Source organism: Lutjanus erythropterus, chromosome 18 (genome assembly GCF_056507025.1).
Source record: "Lutjanus erythropterus isolate fLutEry1 chromosome 18, fLutEry1.hap2, whole genome shotgun sequence".
Taxonomy (NCBI): Eukaryota; Metazoa; Chordata; class Actinopteri; order Lutjaniformes; family Lutjanidae; genus Lutjanus; species Lutjanus erythropterus.
The window spans coordinates 5849770-5865040 of record NC_139334.1 but is presented as its reverse complement, the minus strand read 5'-3'; the positions used below and the strand labels follow the sequence as shown (position 1 = coordinate 5865040).

Here is a 15271-nt window from a genome sequence, read left to right as displayed (position 1 = left end):
ATGTATGTATGGTCATAAGTATGTATGTATGTATGTACTTATGTATGTATGTATGTATGCATGTATGGTCATATGTATGCATGTATGGTCATAAGTATGTATGTATGTATGTATGTACGTATGTATGTATGTATGTATGTATGTATGCATGTATGGCCATATGTATGTATGTATGTATGTATGCTCATATGTATGTATGTGCATGTATGTATGTACGGTCATATGTATGTATGTATGTATGTATGTATGTATGTATGGTCATATCCCTCTATGGTACACATTATGATGCCAGTGGGGGAAATGTGTTTTTATGTCTCAAAATAGACTAAATAAACATAATCTGAAGAAATTTTTTTTTTAAAAATTAAAAGATTTTTTTTTTTATGTTTTTATGTATGTATGTATGTATGGTCACATGTATGTATGTATGCATGGTCATATGTATGTATGTATGTATGCATGTATGCTCATATGTATGTATGTATGTATGTATGTATGTATGTATGCATGGTCATATGTATGCATGTATGTTCATAAGTATGTATGTATGTATGTATGGTCATATGTATGTATGTATGTATGCATGGTCATATGTATGTATGTATGTATGTATGGTCATATGTATGTATGTATGTATGTATGCATGGTCATATGTATGTATGTTTGGTCATATGTATGTATGTATGTATGTATGTTTGCATGGTCATATGTATGCATGTATGGTCATAAGTATGTATGTATGTATGTATGTATGTATGTATGTATGTATGTATGTATGCATGGTCATATGTATGTATGTATGTGTGTATGTATGTATGGTCATATGAATGTATGCATGGTCATATGTATGTATGTATGTATGTATGTATGTATGTATGTATGTATGTATGTATGTATGGTCATCCCTCTATGGTACACATTATGATGCCAGTGGGGGAAATGTGTTTTTATGTCTCAAAATAGACTAAATAAACATAATCTGAAGAAATTTTTTTTTTATGTTTGTATGTATGTATGTATGGTCACATGTATGTATGTATGCATGGTCATATGTATGTATGTATGTATGCATGTATGCTCATATGTATGTATGTATGTATGTATGTATGCATGGTCATATGTATGCATGTATGGTCATAAGTATGTATGTATGTATGTATGTATGGTCATATGTATGTATGCATGGTCATATGTATGTATGTATGTATGTATGGTCATATGTATGTATGTATGTATGTATGTATGTATGGTCATATGTATGTATGTATGTATGCATGGTCATATGTTTGTATGTATGTGTGTATGTATGAATGGTCATATGAATGTATGCATGGTCATATGTATGTATGTATGTATGTATGTATGTTCATATGTATGCATGTATGGTCATAAGTATGTATGTATGTATGTATGTATGTATGGTCATATGTATTTATGTATGTATGCATGGTCATATGTATGTATGTATGTATGTATGGTCATATGTATGTATGTTTGTATGCATGGTCATATGTTTGGCCATATGTATGTATGCTCATATGTATGTATGCTCATATGTATGTATGTATTTATGCTAATATGTATGTATGTATGTACGTATGTATGTATGTATGTATGCTCATATGTAAGTATGTATGTATGCTCATATGTATGTATGTATGTATGTATGTATGGTCATAAGTATGTATGTATGTATGTACTTATGTATGTATGTATGTATGCATGTATGGTCATATGTATGTATGCTCATATGTATGTATGTATTTATGCTAATATGTATGTATGTATGTATGTATGTATGTATGTATGCTCATATGTAAATATGTATGTATGTATGGTCATAAGTATGTATGTATGTATGTACTTATGTATGTATGTATGTATGCATGTATGGTCATATGTATGCATGTATGGTCATAAGTATGTATGTATGTATGTATGTATGTATGCATGTATGGTCATATGTATGTATGTATGTATGTATGCTCATATGTATGTATGTGCATGTATGTATGTACGGTCATATGTATGTATGTATGTATGTATGGTCATATCCCTCTATGGTACACATTATGATGCCAGTGGGGGAAATGTGTTTTTATGTCTCAAAATAGACTAAATAAACATAATCTGAAGAATTTTTTTTTTAAAAATTAAAAGAAATTTTTTTTATGTTTGTATGTATGTATGTATGGTCACATGTATGTATGTATGCATGGTCATATGTATGTATGTATGTATGCATGTATGCTCATATGTATGTATGTATGTATGTATGTATGTATGTATGTATGTATGTATGTATGCATGGTCATATGTATGCATGTATGGTCATAAGTATGTATGTATGTATGTATGTATGTATGTATGTATGTATGGTCATATGTATGTATGTATGTATGCATGGTCATATGTATGTATGTATGTATGTATGTATGGTCATATGTATGTATGTATGTATGTATGCATGGTCATATGTATGTATGTATGTATGTATGGTCATATGTATGTATGTATGTATGTATGTTTGCATGGTCATATGTATGCATGTATGGTCATAAGTATGTATGTATGTATGTATGTATGTATGTATGTATGTATGTATGTATGGTCATATGTATGTATGTATGTATGCATGGTCATATGTATGTATGTATGTGTGTATGTATGTATGGTCATATGAATGTATGCATGGTCATATGTATGTATGTATGTATGTATGAATGTATGGTCATCCCTCTATGGTACACATTATGATGCTAGTGGGGCAAATGTGTTTTTATGTCTCAAAATAGACTAAATAAACATAATCTGAAGAAATTTTTTTTTTTTATGTTTGTATGTATGTATGTATGGTCACATGTATGTATGTATGCATGGTCATATGTATGTATGTATGTATGCATGTATGCTCATATGTATGTATGTATGTATGTATGTATGTATGCATGGTCATATGTATGCATGTATGGTCATAAGTATGTATGTATGTATGTATGTATGGTCATATGTATGTATGTATGCATGGTCATATGTATGTATGTATGGTCATATGTATGTATGTATGTATGTATGTTTGCATGGTCATATGTATGCATGTATGGTCATAAGTTTGTATGTATGTATGTATGTATGTATGTATGTATGTATGGTCATATGTATGTATGTATGTATGCATGGTCATATGTATGTATGTATGTGTGTATGTATGAATGGTCATATGAATGTATGCATGGTCATATGTATGTATGTATGTATGTATGTATGTTCATATGTATGCATGTATGGTCATAAGTATGTATGTATGTATGTATGTATGTATGTATGTATGTATGTATGGTCATATGTATGTATGTATGTATGCATGGTCATATGTATGTATTTATGTATGTATGGTCATATGTATGTATGTTTGTATGCATGGTCATATGTTTGGCCATATGTATGTATGCTCATATGTATGTATGCTCATATGTATGTATGTATTTATGCTAATATGTATGTATGTATGTATGTATGTATGTATGTATGTATGTATGCTCATATGTAAGTATGTATGTATGCTCATATGTATGTATGTATGCATGTATGGTCATATGTATGTATGCATGGTCAGATGTATGTATGTATGTATGTATTTATGTATGGTCATATGTATGCATGTATCGTCATAAGTATGTATGTATGTATGTATGTACGTATGTATGTATGTATGTATGTATGCATGTATGGTCATATGTATGTATGTATGTATGTATGTTCATATGTATGTATGTGCATGTATGTATGTACGGTCATATGTATGTATGTATGTATGTATGTATGTATGTATGTATGTATGGTCATATCCCTCTATGGTACACATTATGATGCCAGTGAGGGAAATGTGTTTTTATGTCTCAAAATAGACTAAATAAACATAATCTGAAGAAATTTTATTTTTACTTTTATTTTTGGAAGTTTTTGGGGTTCGTTGCCTGTAGGCAACATTGTACCATAATGGTGCATAAGTGAAAAAGAACGTCCCTTTTCCAATTTGAACATTGTTTATTTCATAAATATATGCAAAAATATTCAATAACATCAAGAAGTCACAATTCATTTTAAATTTAAAATTAAAAAGAATTTTAAAAAGAATTTAAAAAGTTTCTTGGCTAAATGTTGCCTGTAGGCAACATTGTACCATTTAGGAACAACCCATTGAAATAAATGTGTAAAGTATAAAACTTTAAACTACTTAAATCAACAAAGATAACCATTACCATAAACATTTGAAAAACAAAAACAACAAATTCCAGTGTTTGATCATCACTGCTTCATTTCAGTGCATGTTTTGTGTCAGTCCCCTGTGTCTTTCCTGACATGTGTTGCCATCACTTGTGGTGTTGCTGCTCAGTGCTTATGGAACTCCATGAAGCAGTTTTTTTCAGGAGTGAAGCACAGGCAGGTGACACATTTTGTGCACTGTGATTTCACTATACCCTTACATCCAGGGTATCTGCATCTGCCCTTTTTCTCCACCCAAATAGGCCAGTGGTCAGTGTTGTGTTTGCTATAGTGATTCCATAATGGTTCACTGTTGCAGGCAACATTGCAACTTTCCATGATGGCACGTTGTTGCCTCAGGGCAACAGCTGCATTTTAACACGTATCCACTATCAAATTAGTAAATAAGTTGCATGAAACTATCAAAACTTAAAGTTTACTCACCTATTAGTGTGAAGACATTTTTTTCCAGGTGGAAAAGGGACAAAAAATAACTTTTTGAGAGTCTTTTTTTTGCAGCAAGATAGCAGAGCTGTCTCCTTAGAAAAAGCCCGCCAAGAAGGGTTTCAAAATCGCTTCCTGGAGGTCATGTGACAACTTAAAGCATTGTTAATGGTTCCCTATGGTTTTACCTCTTTTTTAAAGTATCGCATCATTTAAAGGGATGCATTGTGGAGATGTGACAGGGCAAAAATGGGTTTGTTGCCTGAGGGCAACATCGTACCATAGAGGGTTAAGATCCCATGTGTTGAAAATGACTGATGAAGGCTAAAGGAGCTGTCATGTGAAATAATGTTTGAAATACACATATGGACACTAAGCCTGACTGACTGTAAACATTTCAGAATTAAAATCTATTAAATGTAAATGTAAATGTTTCTAAATGTATTTCAGATTCTCTTCTGCTTTTCGAAGCAGTTTGTTGCCTTCTAACAGAGTCAAATACAGAACTTCACCGGAAATCTACTTCAACTGAAGGAGGGTTTTTGAGGTCAGACAGTGCTCAAAAGTACCAGCTGATGGAAAGTACCCATAATGTCTCTAGTAACATATGTAATCAGTACATCTCTGCTGCAGGCAGGTCAGTCTGCATCATACCTGATGTAGACCTAGAGTCAATGCATGCTGGTCTGTTTAATTGCCTAAAAACTTGAAGAGTAAATGCATGATGTTCTTTCACCTGAAAACAGGTTGACTTGTGTTTTTTCATGGTTGTCTGCACCACTTGAGCAAGATTATCCGAATTGGATTTCATGAACCTCTGTGAATTTGAGCAAAGCTGGGCCACATCAGCATTATGAGTTTATTGAAATAAATCTAGGGCTGGAAGTAACTAATTACAAATACTCAAGTTACTGTAATTAAGGAGGTTCTTTGGGTATTAAAGCATTAAAGGCCTTTTTAAGTAGCGTCTGCATATCAAAATGACCTGTCCCAGATTATCAGGCAGATTTCTTTAATTAATTTACTTCTTTCTTCATTTTCATATTGATTTTAGGTTGCCAACTTTACATCTGGTCAATAAAATTAAACCCACATCCCTGTCACCGGTCCATCCTGACAACCATTTTATTTTCTTCTTCCTCAAACCTTTGTTGTTTGATTTTCTGTTTGAGCATGGACCAAACAAACAAATACATACAAAAGGTCTGTCCAAAGACATTTATTAGTTTCTGACTCTGGGAAAAACATTAAAAGTCCACAATACTGGATCTCTTATATCCTTTTGACCAAATCACACATTGATATGCTATTCTATGTGGTCTCCCTTTGATAATCCCTGTAATATATTTTCATTTCCCTTCACAGAGCCTGACCTTCTAATGTTTGGAGCGTCCTCAGGGATGCTCGCATCCCACTTTTGAAACCCCTCTTATAAACTAACCGATTCATCAGGAAAGTTATTTTCATAATATTAATAATGAAAATCATTATTACTTGCAGATTATGGCAGACACTGTTGCCAGTGAAAAGCTCATAGTGAATTCTATAGATTCTCCTGAGTGACCAACAGATGTTTTTATAATGTTATTTATCTCCGCTTTATTTGGGTGTCAGCAGGAATCTGAACAGCAGAAACCGCAAAAGAAATAAAATCTGCAGTATCCACATAGATGGATACTGTGATTGGTAAGTGGGAATATATTAGTGTAATTTTTTATAAAGTTAAATATTAGAGAAGCAGAATATCTGCTACTATGTTGAACAGGGGACAGCTTTTTGTTTCTGTGTGAGAGGCTGCACTGCCATCTGCTGTCAGTGGATTTGTGTTGAAACTCTTAAGTAATGAAAAAGCCGACCTGGTGCTCATCTTTTCTAGCTGATTTAAATCCGTTTGATTTGTTAAATTTACTTTTAATACTATGCATTAACACACCTCATAACCTTTTATTGACTGGTCTCAACAAGGCAGAAAGTCCCTCATTGTCATTTCACAGTTGATTCCTGTGCCTCATAAGTTTCTCTGCCACAGAACCTGACGTAGTCCTCCTGTGTGTTCACATTCATTACATGTTTTGTTTTTCGTTCTCTTCCTTATCATCACTACTTGAATAAATGAGACCTGATAATTAGCTAAAATGCTGTTTTCATGTAGGTCTATATATGAGTGTTTTCATGTTTGATGAGTGAATGAGTGAACTTTTGTCACATTTGACTGTTGTTTTATTTTTGTCATGACTGAATTAAATGTGCATTTTACTTGTGTTTGTGTCTGATCTGTACGCACATGAGACAAGTTGTGATGACATAAATCCACACTACTTTGACTGAAGAGTGAGTCCCCAGACAAATGGGACCAAGAGAACACACAAATTGACTGAAATAATTTAATTTAAAAATTCCATAATACTTTACATACCCAGTTCTACCCAAAACAAAAGAAACGTACTACAAATAATGAATGATTTTTACTCTTACAATGAATTTTAAATATGAGATTTGGTTTTGAGAATATTGTGTGTTTCTTGTAATGGTGATTTTTCAACAATAGAACATATTTTTATTTCATGCAGTCATACATGGGTGCTCATAATAGTGTTTTTTTTTTTGTTTGTTTTTTTTTTGTTTTGGGGGGAGGGGGTATCATTAGCAGATAAAAAAATTGGACCTGATAGCCAGTGTTTTACTTTTTTTTTTTTTTTTTTTTAGCCATTTTTTATTCACAAGTCTATTAAAACCCCACCCATCTTCATTGGCCACTGTGTTTAAATTCAACTTTATGTCAAATAAATTTCAAATGTGGCAAAGATGTCTATAGACTATTTGGAAATGCATGAATGTTTTAAAGACAACAGCTTAATCAATCCTTATTTAACCAAAAACAACAACAACAAACATTTTACTTCCGTGTGCGTGTTCCTCTATGACGCGGGCGTGCGCGCGGCCCTGTGCACGTTCTTGTTTCATGCACCTGTGGGCGCGTGGCAGACGGGCAGAGCTCACCTTGTGGCGGCAGGTCGTTTTCTCATTGTCCGATTAATGGAAAGAGTTGAGTCTGTTTTAGCGCGGTCACGTTTCAGTTGAACATTGATATGTAATTTAGTTGGCTTGCTTCCACCTCCATAACTTACCGTTTTACCAGTTTATCTTTTGTAAATTATAAGTAATGTCAAGAAGTTAGCTGGATAACATTAGCCTCAGCGTGGAGAAAGTGTTGCTGCTAGCTGAGCTAGCGTGAATGCCCGCCAACTATCGCTGCTGTCGAGAGACATCTTTAGTTTGCTCAGCTGAATGTTTGAAACGGTTACTTCATCAAGGTAAGGGAACGATAAAGTGACTTTTGCAAATTGCCAACTTCATTAATTGCAACTAAAACGTTTCCCTATCACGAAGCTGTTTAAATGTTTAGCTACCAACTGCTAATGCTATATAAGGGGGAATAATTTAGCTAGTTAACAATGAGTTAACGCCCTAACAAGATAACATTGGGTATATATAGTTGTAGTCATTTATTTACTTATTGTACATTTTTGAGGACCCCGCCGTTTTAGGTTGATACGTAATGGTGTCCAGGAAATAGACCAATCTGCTCTCATGTTTTCATTTGTTTGATTTGCATTTTTGATTTTGAAGGTACAAGCCCGGCTAACAAAACGGCAGAACACTGCAGTTCTAACAAGTTGGAGGCTCCTCTGGTCTGTCAGGTAAATTTAGTACTGATGTCGCCAATGGAGACTGGTGGTTTGGAGAGAGCAATATGTGGCTTATATAAAGGCGTTGTTCCGTCAGAAAAGGCTGCGTAAAGGTAAGGTGAACTGGTAAAAATATTATTACTAGTATATAATATAATGTAACATAAAAATATTAAACAAAATATTATAAAGGTGAGTAAAACTACACCAGTTTTGGGTACCCTGACATTAGGGTCTATTATAGGTCATACAGTGACTATATGATAGTAATAATAATAGTTTAAATAATTTGACTTTTCTTGGCTTTCTACATCAAAACTAGAGCTGCAATGATGAATTGATTATTAAATTAATTGGCAACTATTTTGATGATAAACTTATAGGTTTTAGTCATATTTTTTTTTTAAAAACAAGTCAAAATTCTCTGATACCAGCTTCTTAAATGTGAATATTTTCTGGGTTTTAGTTGATCACTTGAAAATAAACGACTAATTAATTGTGATAAAAACTGTGAAAATATGTTAGTTGCTCCCCTAATTGAAACTGTGAAGGCCTGTCTGACAGTGTCTAATGTGGGTAATACACTGACAAAAAATCTGCAGTGTCCCTGTAAAATAGAATAATACCAAGGCTAAAGCAAGATGATGATGTTAGAATTCAAAGTAACCATGTTTACTTTTGAATAAGAAAGCTGTTTTGGAACCATACTCATGTATTTTTCCAGTTGAGCATGTGTTAGCTGAAAACCTTAAAGAGCCATTCTCTTCAGTCAGTAGCAAAGGAGATGATACCCTGAGACTGTTTGTGTTCTCTGCTTCAGACTCTGGGTATGAAGACTGACTTCACTAAGGAAGACGTGGTGGACATGGCACAAACAGTCCAAGGTGAGTAAGAGTAAAACGTTAACTGTAGAAGTTGGACTGATGGATTCAATCAAGAACTTTTGCCAGGCTGCCACTGAAAATGAGAATGTCTTCTTTATACCTTGCCTGGTTGAATAAAGCTAAAATAAAAATAGGTAAGGACAGTTACTTGGGGGAGAATGTAGGATTTAATGAATATGATATGTCTCTCCATTTTGACATAGTTGAATATGAGCAACAAATAAAGAAAAAAAAAACTGAAATGTAAAAGTTAGACAGTTTAATATTTTAAATAATTAGATTTTGCTCCAGACATTTTTTTTTTTAAATATTTATTTTTGTGCATTTTGTCAAATAAAAATCTCACTGAAGGTAGCTGATGATCTGATATGTTTTTGTTTTCAACAGACTTGGATAAAAAAGAACACACCGAGCGCACTATTTTCAGTAGGCTCGAGCCAGCTGATTGTGGACACTTAAAACCCCTTTCAGTGTATTCAAGGTTGATTACTTGTGACAAAATGGCCAGCCCGCATCAGCTTTCTAATCCATTTATTAATTTTAAAATTGAAGTAATGAACATTTGTGAGAAAAAAAGAAAATTGGATCATTCAGATCCTGATGATGGTTATGAGACTCCAAAAAAAAAAGTCTTTCATCCAAAGGATTTGTCCCCCGATCACGGGTGTTTTGTGGACTCCAACAGCCCCCCTGCAAGACAGGACTCTGTGTCCCCTTTTGCCATGTCCAAGCCTGCATTGTTAAATGAGATCAAAGATGGTAGGAGTGAATTTGTGTGTAGAACATCTGGATCAGAGCATGGAGAACGTGGGACCTCAACAGAGTTGGGGGAAAATAAGGTGACTGCACCACACAGTATAAAGCGTGAGAATGTCCTCGTAAATATTGCACCTGCCTTTGACTGTGATGTTGACAACATATTGTGTCTCAGTCCCTTCGGCACTCATAATGTTGGACAACATCCTGACAATGTCGAAAGCTGCAAACGTCCAAGTAGCTGCGCATTTCAAAAACAGCCAGTCTTAATTCCCACTGCTGCACATGGGGAAAGATTTCAAGGCAGAGATGGGCAAGTGAAGGAAGAACGAGAGGAGATGAAGAAAGAAATGTATGTGGATTTCAAAGATGTAGAGGAGGATAAGGGTTACTTCTCCATGTCCTACATAAAGGACCTTAAAACGGGAAAGGACTCCTCTCAGCTGCCTTCATCTACCTCTAGCCCCATGTTCAGGAGAGGTGATTTTGGGGCGCCAGAGTGCCATCTTAAAAATTCTTCTGAGCTGGCTTGTCATAAACAAGTTGAGCTGTCTGGACAACATGTCTCCTTCACAGGTGATGATTTCTGTCCTGTTGTAAGTGGGCCACTGTTGGAGTCCGGAAACTCTCCTGCAGAGATTTTAGAAGGTCATGTTGAAGAGGTGTGGGATATTGGTCTCCCCATATTGGAATCCTCCGTGTGTGAGCAGAGTAGACAGGTGCCAGAGGAAGTGCAGGGAGGTGTGCTGCAGTCTGTCCATGTGTGTCAGTCCAAACTGGTTGAAGAGGAGTCAACATTGGACACCAGCTATGAAACAACATTGCCTCTTCAAGTTAAGGTAAGCTGTTTCAGCTTTACACACGTAGTCATTTTTGTCTACTGAGCTCATTTTGTACACTATGCTGTGTGCATACAGTATGTTCACACTCATGATCTGTGTTTTTTCAAGGTGAAGTCGGTTGTAGTGCGTCCAGACAGTAAAACAGCAGCACCTCCTCTGCCAAATATTTCCGACCTGAAGGAGGACAGAGTCACCCAGACTGCCAGAAGTCACAGGTGCTGTAGTCAGACTTCATAGGGTGCTGGAAATCATTGAGAACACGTGAATTTTAATGTAGTGTTTTCAAAGTTGGAATAGTGCTTGGTTTTTGGATAAAGTACTGAAAAATGCTTGAAATTGCAATTGCATTACTTTGACAATAAGTCTGACTGAATAGCTCTTTGGACAAAGACAAAATGAGTTGAGAGTCTAAAATAAGTTTTGCTACAGAGGAATGCCACTGTGCCATCAACAAGCAATTCTACTCATCTGCTGTTTTTAGTGACACAAAGTGTCACTGTTTGAATGTTTGCACTTAAGACCGATAATAGCTGATCATGCTAATTATCAGTTAATTGTATATAACTGTAATTCCAGGCCTGATGCATAAAAGATCATTTATATTGTTTATTGTACATTATCAGTACATTTTTCTTTCCAGATTTGCTCACTGCTTGTAGAGAAAAATGGAACTGGTGCTGAAACTATTGCTGCATATTGCGAGCTGGTCGCAGAGCTCCTTGAATGGAAGCAGGCGACCCGGCACTTGTTGGTGATCTGCCTCCTTTGTGTCCCCAGCTGGTCTATCAGTCTTTTTTTTTCTGCCCTCTGATGGAATAGTGACTGGGAGGTTGCGGTTGCAAGGAGACATGGCACATAATTTTAGTGTATAAGTGTATAAAAGTAATTTACCACAGCTATCAGGTCAGTGCTCGAAATTAACTTTGTTCTTCAGTGTCACGCCAACGTCCCAAAATCTACTTCCAGTTGTCACAGACTTAACTATTGTCTCAAACTTGAATTCTGTTTTTTCTTTTTTCTTTTTCATTCAACATAGTAAATGTAGCATAATAACTTTGTTTCAGTAAATTGCATCACTTCATTTACTCACTCTGGTTTGCAATGGAAGTTCTGGAAGTTGTTCCCTGCACTTATATTTAAGTAAAATTTCAATTCACCCTTGGTTTTGACCACAATCAATTTTCAAAATAGTTTTAGGCATTCATATTTTTTATTTTAAACACATGACAGTGCAAGCGCACGTCACATAGCATGGAGTTCGTGCTGGTGTTACATTACCTATTCCATGATTGTGTGTAAGTGTAATAATGTGTGACAAGTTTGAGTGTTGTATAAAGTGTTGGAAAAGCTTGAAATTGTACTTTGAAAATGCTTGAAACGTTCTTGAATTCAACTTTGGAAAAGGTGCAGGATTGCTGTATAGTGGTCTTACCACTCGGGGGAGCAGTGTGACCATATAAAACACACTGTGGATGTTTTGGCCATGGCTTAGTGGTTGTAAGAGCAGCTGTGTCTATTCTTCATTATAGTTTCATATTCTGTCATCAGTGTCTGTAGGCCCATGTTTATGTATGGACTGTAATTTCTTTATACTTACAGATTGCTGTCTGAAACATTAGATGTTTGTTGACGTGTGCTTGTGTATCTTTTTCAGGCCGGTCATCTCTCACAGCGAGGTGGACTTGGAGCGGGACAAACGGATGTATCTCCATTCAGTCGCCAGACATTTGAATGAGAATCCAGGAGGAGAACGAGGTATGACCCTGAGCTCCACCAGAAACACCAGAGAACCACACTGAGACAGTCTGTAATTTTCATAGCAATGAAAGGTTTTGCATCATTAATGTGAGAATAAGACTAGATGATATCTCAAGTCAATGTCAACATATATGTATTTTAAATTGTTCCAATCTCACAACATTCTAGAAATAACCCTGGTGATTAATTTCCCTGTCAATCAATTAATTTTAGCTTAGACTAGTCAACTAGTGTAAAAGCAAGAAGAGTTGGAAAACAGGTTAAGCACATTTTATTCAGTCATCAATCAGATTAAACATTGGCTCAAAAAAGTACATAATTAAGAGCCATTTGAAGCTGTAGATACCAAAAATGTGTGGCATAGAATCTGCATGTAAACAAAATCATATCTGACACGGTTTATCATAAGCTATCGTTTCCTGCAACAAAGTGTGGCTAGTGTTAGCAGTGCTCGCACCAGCAGCCTGCCCTCCTTTAGGTTTACATGCCTGTGCTGAATGTGGTAATGCTTTGCTCTGGTTGAGGGGTTTTGTGGCGGTTTAATCTGACAACCTAGATACAACCTTTTTTTTTTTTTTTTCTACATCCAAATACAGCCAAACAGTGCCAGTGTACAATATGTCATTAAATATTAATCAATAAATATTATTAAATAGTTTAACCATTAAGCATTATGGGTGCTGACTACTGAGGGTAGTAATGTTTTAATTGTTTAGATCTCTACATCCCTAGTTAAAACATACATGTATAAAATGTTTGGTTTTAAAAAAGCACATTTGTGTGTCCTGAAGGTGTTACGATTGAGTTAACGAAGCTGATGACCCATGTGGCCGATCAGACGCCAGGCAGTAATGGGAGACGATGGCAACATCCCTCTGACTTCACACGCAAGTACATCATTCTCATTAGGTTTCTTTATATTTACGAAGAGGCGTGGATTTGAAAGTGTTCTAAGGCAGAGCTGTTTCAACCTGTGTAAAATATGTGGCTCTGGATTTGTGCTTATTTTCAGGAACTACCAAAGACGCTTTGGTGGCGTGACACCGACAATGACCCTCCAAGAATGGCAGGCCACGAACTGCCCCACACTCAAGCGCTTTGCTCACATCCCCAAAATCTTCAAAAGGAGTCCGTTTCCATAAATTAGAAGCTGTGAACAGATTGCACTTAATGTTTCTTACTTTGTAGATGTGTTGGTGTGTTTGGTTTGTCAATTTGAATGTGTTTTATATATTTCCTTCAACTGTGCATGTCCCTGTATGTGAAATTGATGCATGTTTTAAGGGGTTTTGGTGTTCAGGAAATTAGCTAAGAAACAGGCACTTTCAAGAGTTTCAAGCACCTTAAATGCTTTAACTTTTACTGTATTTGAAACTATGCATGTTTTAACGTGTATTTAAGTACTTTTTGTACTGCTACCATTTAAAATTTTGTACTTATTGTTGTTTGCAGAGGTATTCATTATTCATGTTTACTCAGTCCAGGCCTGTACTGGCAAGTTTCTTATTGTTCTTGTAGATTTATTGCTTCTTCGGTCCATTATAGCCACCCATCTGTTTCACTGGGTGACTCTTAGCATGACCGCTGCTAGCAGATAAAAAAAAAAAAAAGTAAAAATACGAACTTGAACAAGAACTCATATTGGAACCTTGCTGGTGTGTTGCTGTTATCCATCGCATAGTTGGGAGGTGTTAGTTGGAAATTATTTGTTTATTAGTTCACCCAAATATATGGGGTGAGGGTGGGGAGAAATTGGCCAGGTTACATGTTATTGGTCACATTTATTCAATCCATGTCAAGTCTGAAGACATACAAGAATATACTATTCATTTATTCCTTTGAGGTGTGTGTTGGGGCTCACAAGATTTTTTGTTGTTGGACATAATCCAAATATCAGTATATTTGAGCACGATTTTTTGTATGTATTTACAGTATAATGTTATTATGTTCAAGTTGATACATCATGAGTCTGGTAAAAGTCTTTCTGCAGGGAAGTCTAGCCCCTGCTGCCGCTGTGCCAGCGGTACAAGGAGTAATTATCTAAATGTATCTACGATACAAGAAAATAAAAACATTGTGTTTTAAGTTACCAGTATGAGGTCTTGTGTATGTTTAATCTTGGTGTAAAGGCAAAGTTGAAACAGATGATCTGATGCAAACCAATAAGAATCAGGCACAGAACACTTCAGCGTGATGCAGGATGTGAGTCACTGCTTTGGGTGAAATACCAAGTTTTTAGGGAATTACCCTCAAGAAGCAATTTTGTCAGCACTACTAACAAAGTGTCTGTGCCTCCTTTTTGTGGTGTCTGATGGATATTTCAAAACCTGCATAATAACCTTAAAACTACTACAAGGGGTTAACTGGTAGAATGTTTTCAGTGATTTTTGTGAATAGCCGCTTTAATCGTAGAGCAGCAGTGACCACAGTGTACCCTCAGCTGCTTGGAGGATTTTCTGCACTGTGGTCTCATTTAAACCCAGTAACGCTGTAAGAAAAGTGCCACAGGCGTTGATTGGAGAACTCTGTCCCTGGAGTCAGAGCAGCGCGGGGGCGAGACGGTGCTGCTGATGAACTACTCAAAATAAAACCTACAGTAGCCGGTTCGACTAGCATTACAGTTGTCATCCCT

At 35.7% G+C, this 15271-nt stretch overlaps 1 protein-coding gene across 1 annotated transcript; it reads left to right on the top strand.

Moving 5' to 3' along the window:
• Positions 1 to 8371: 8371 nt before the first annotated feature.
• kop (askopos) lies at positions 8372 to 14220 on the top strand. The gene is made up of 7 exons (XM_084742956.1): positions 8372 to 8411; positions 9220 to 9283; positions 9671 to 10878; positions 10990 to 11096; positions 12536 to 12636; positions 13431 to 13530; positions 13652 to 14220. Exons 2-7 carry the CDS (start codon positions 9229 to 9231, stop codon positions 13779 to 13781), a joined length of 1701 nt encoding a protein of 566 aa, XP_084599082.1. The 5' UTR covers positions 8372 to 8411; positions 9220 to 9228; the 3' UTR covers positions 13782 to 14220.
• The last annotated feature ends 1051 nt before the right edge of the window (positions 14221 to 15271 follow it).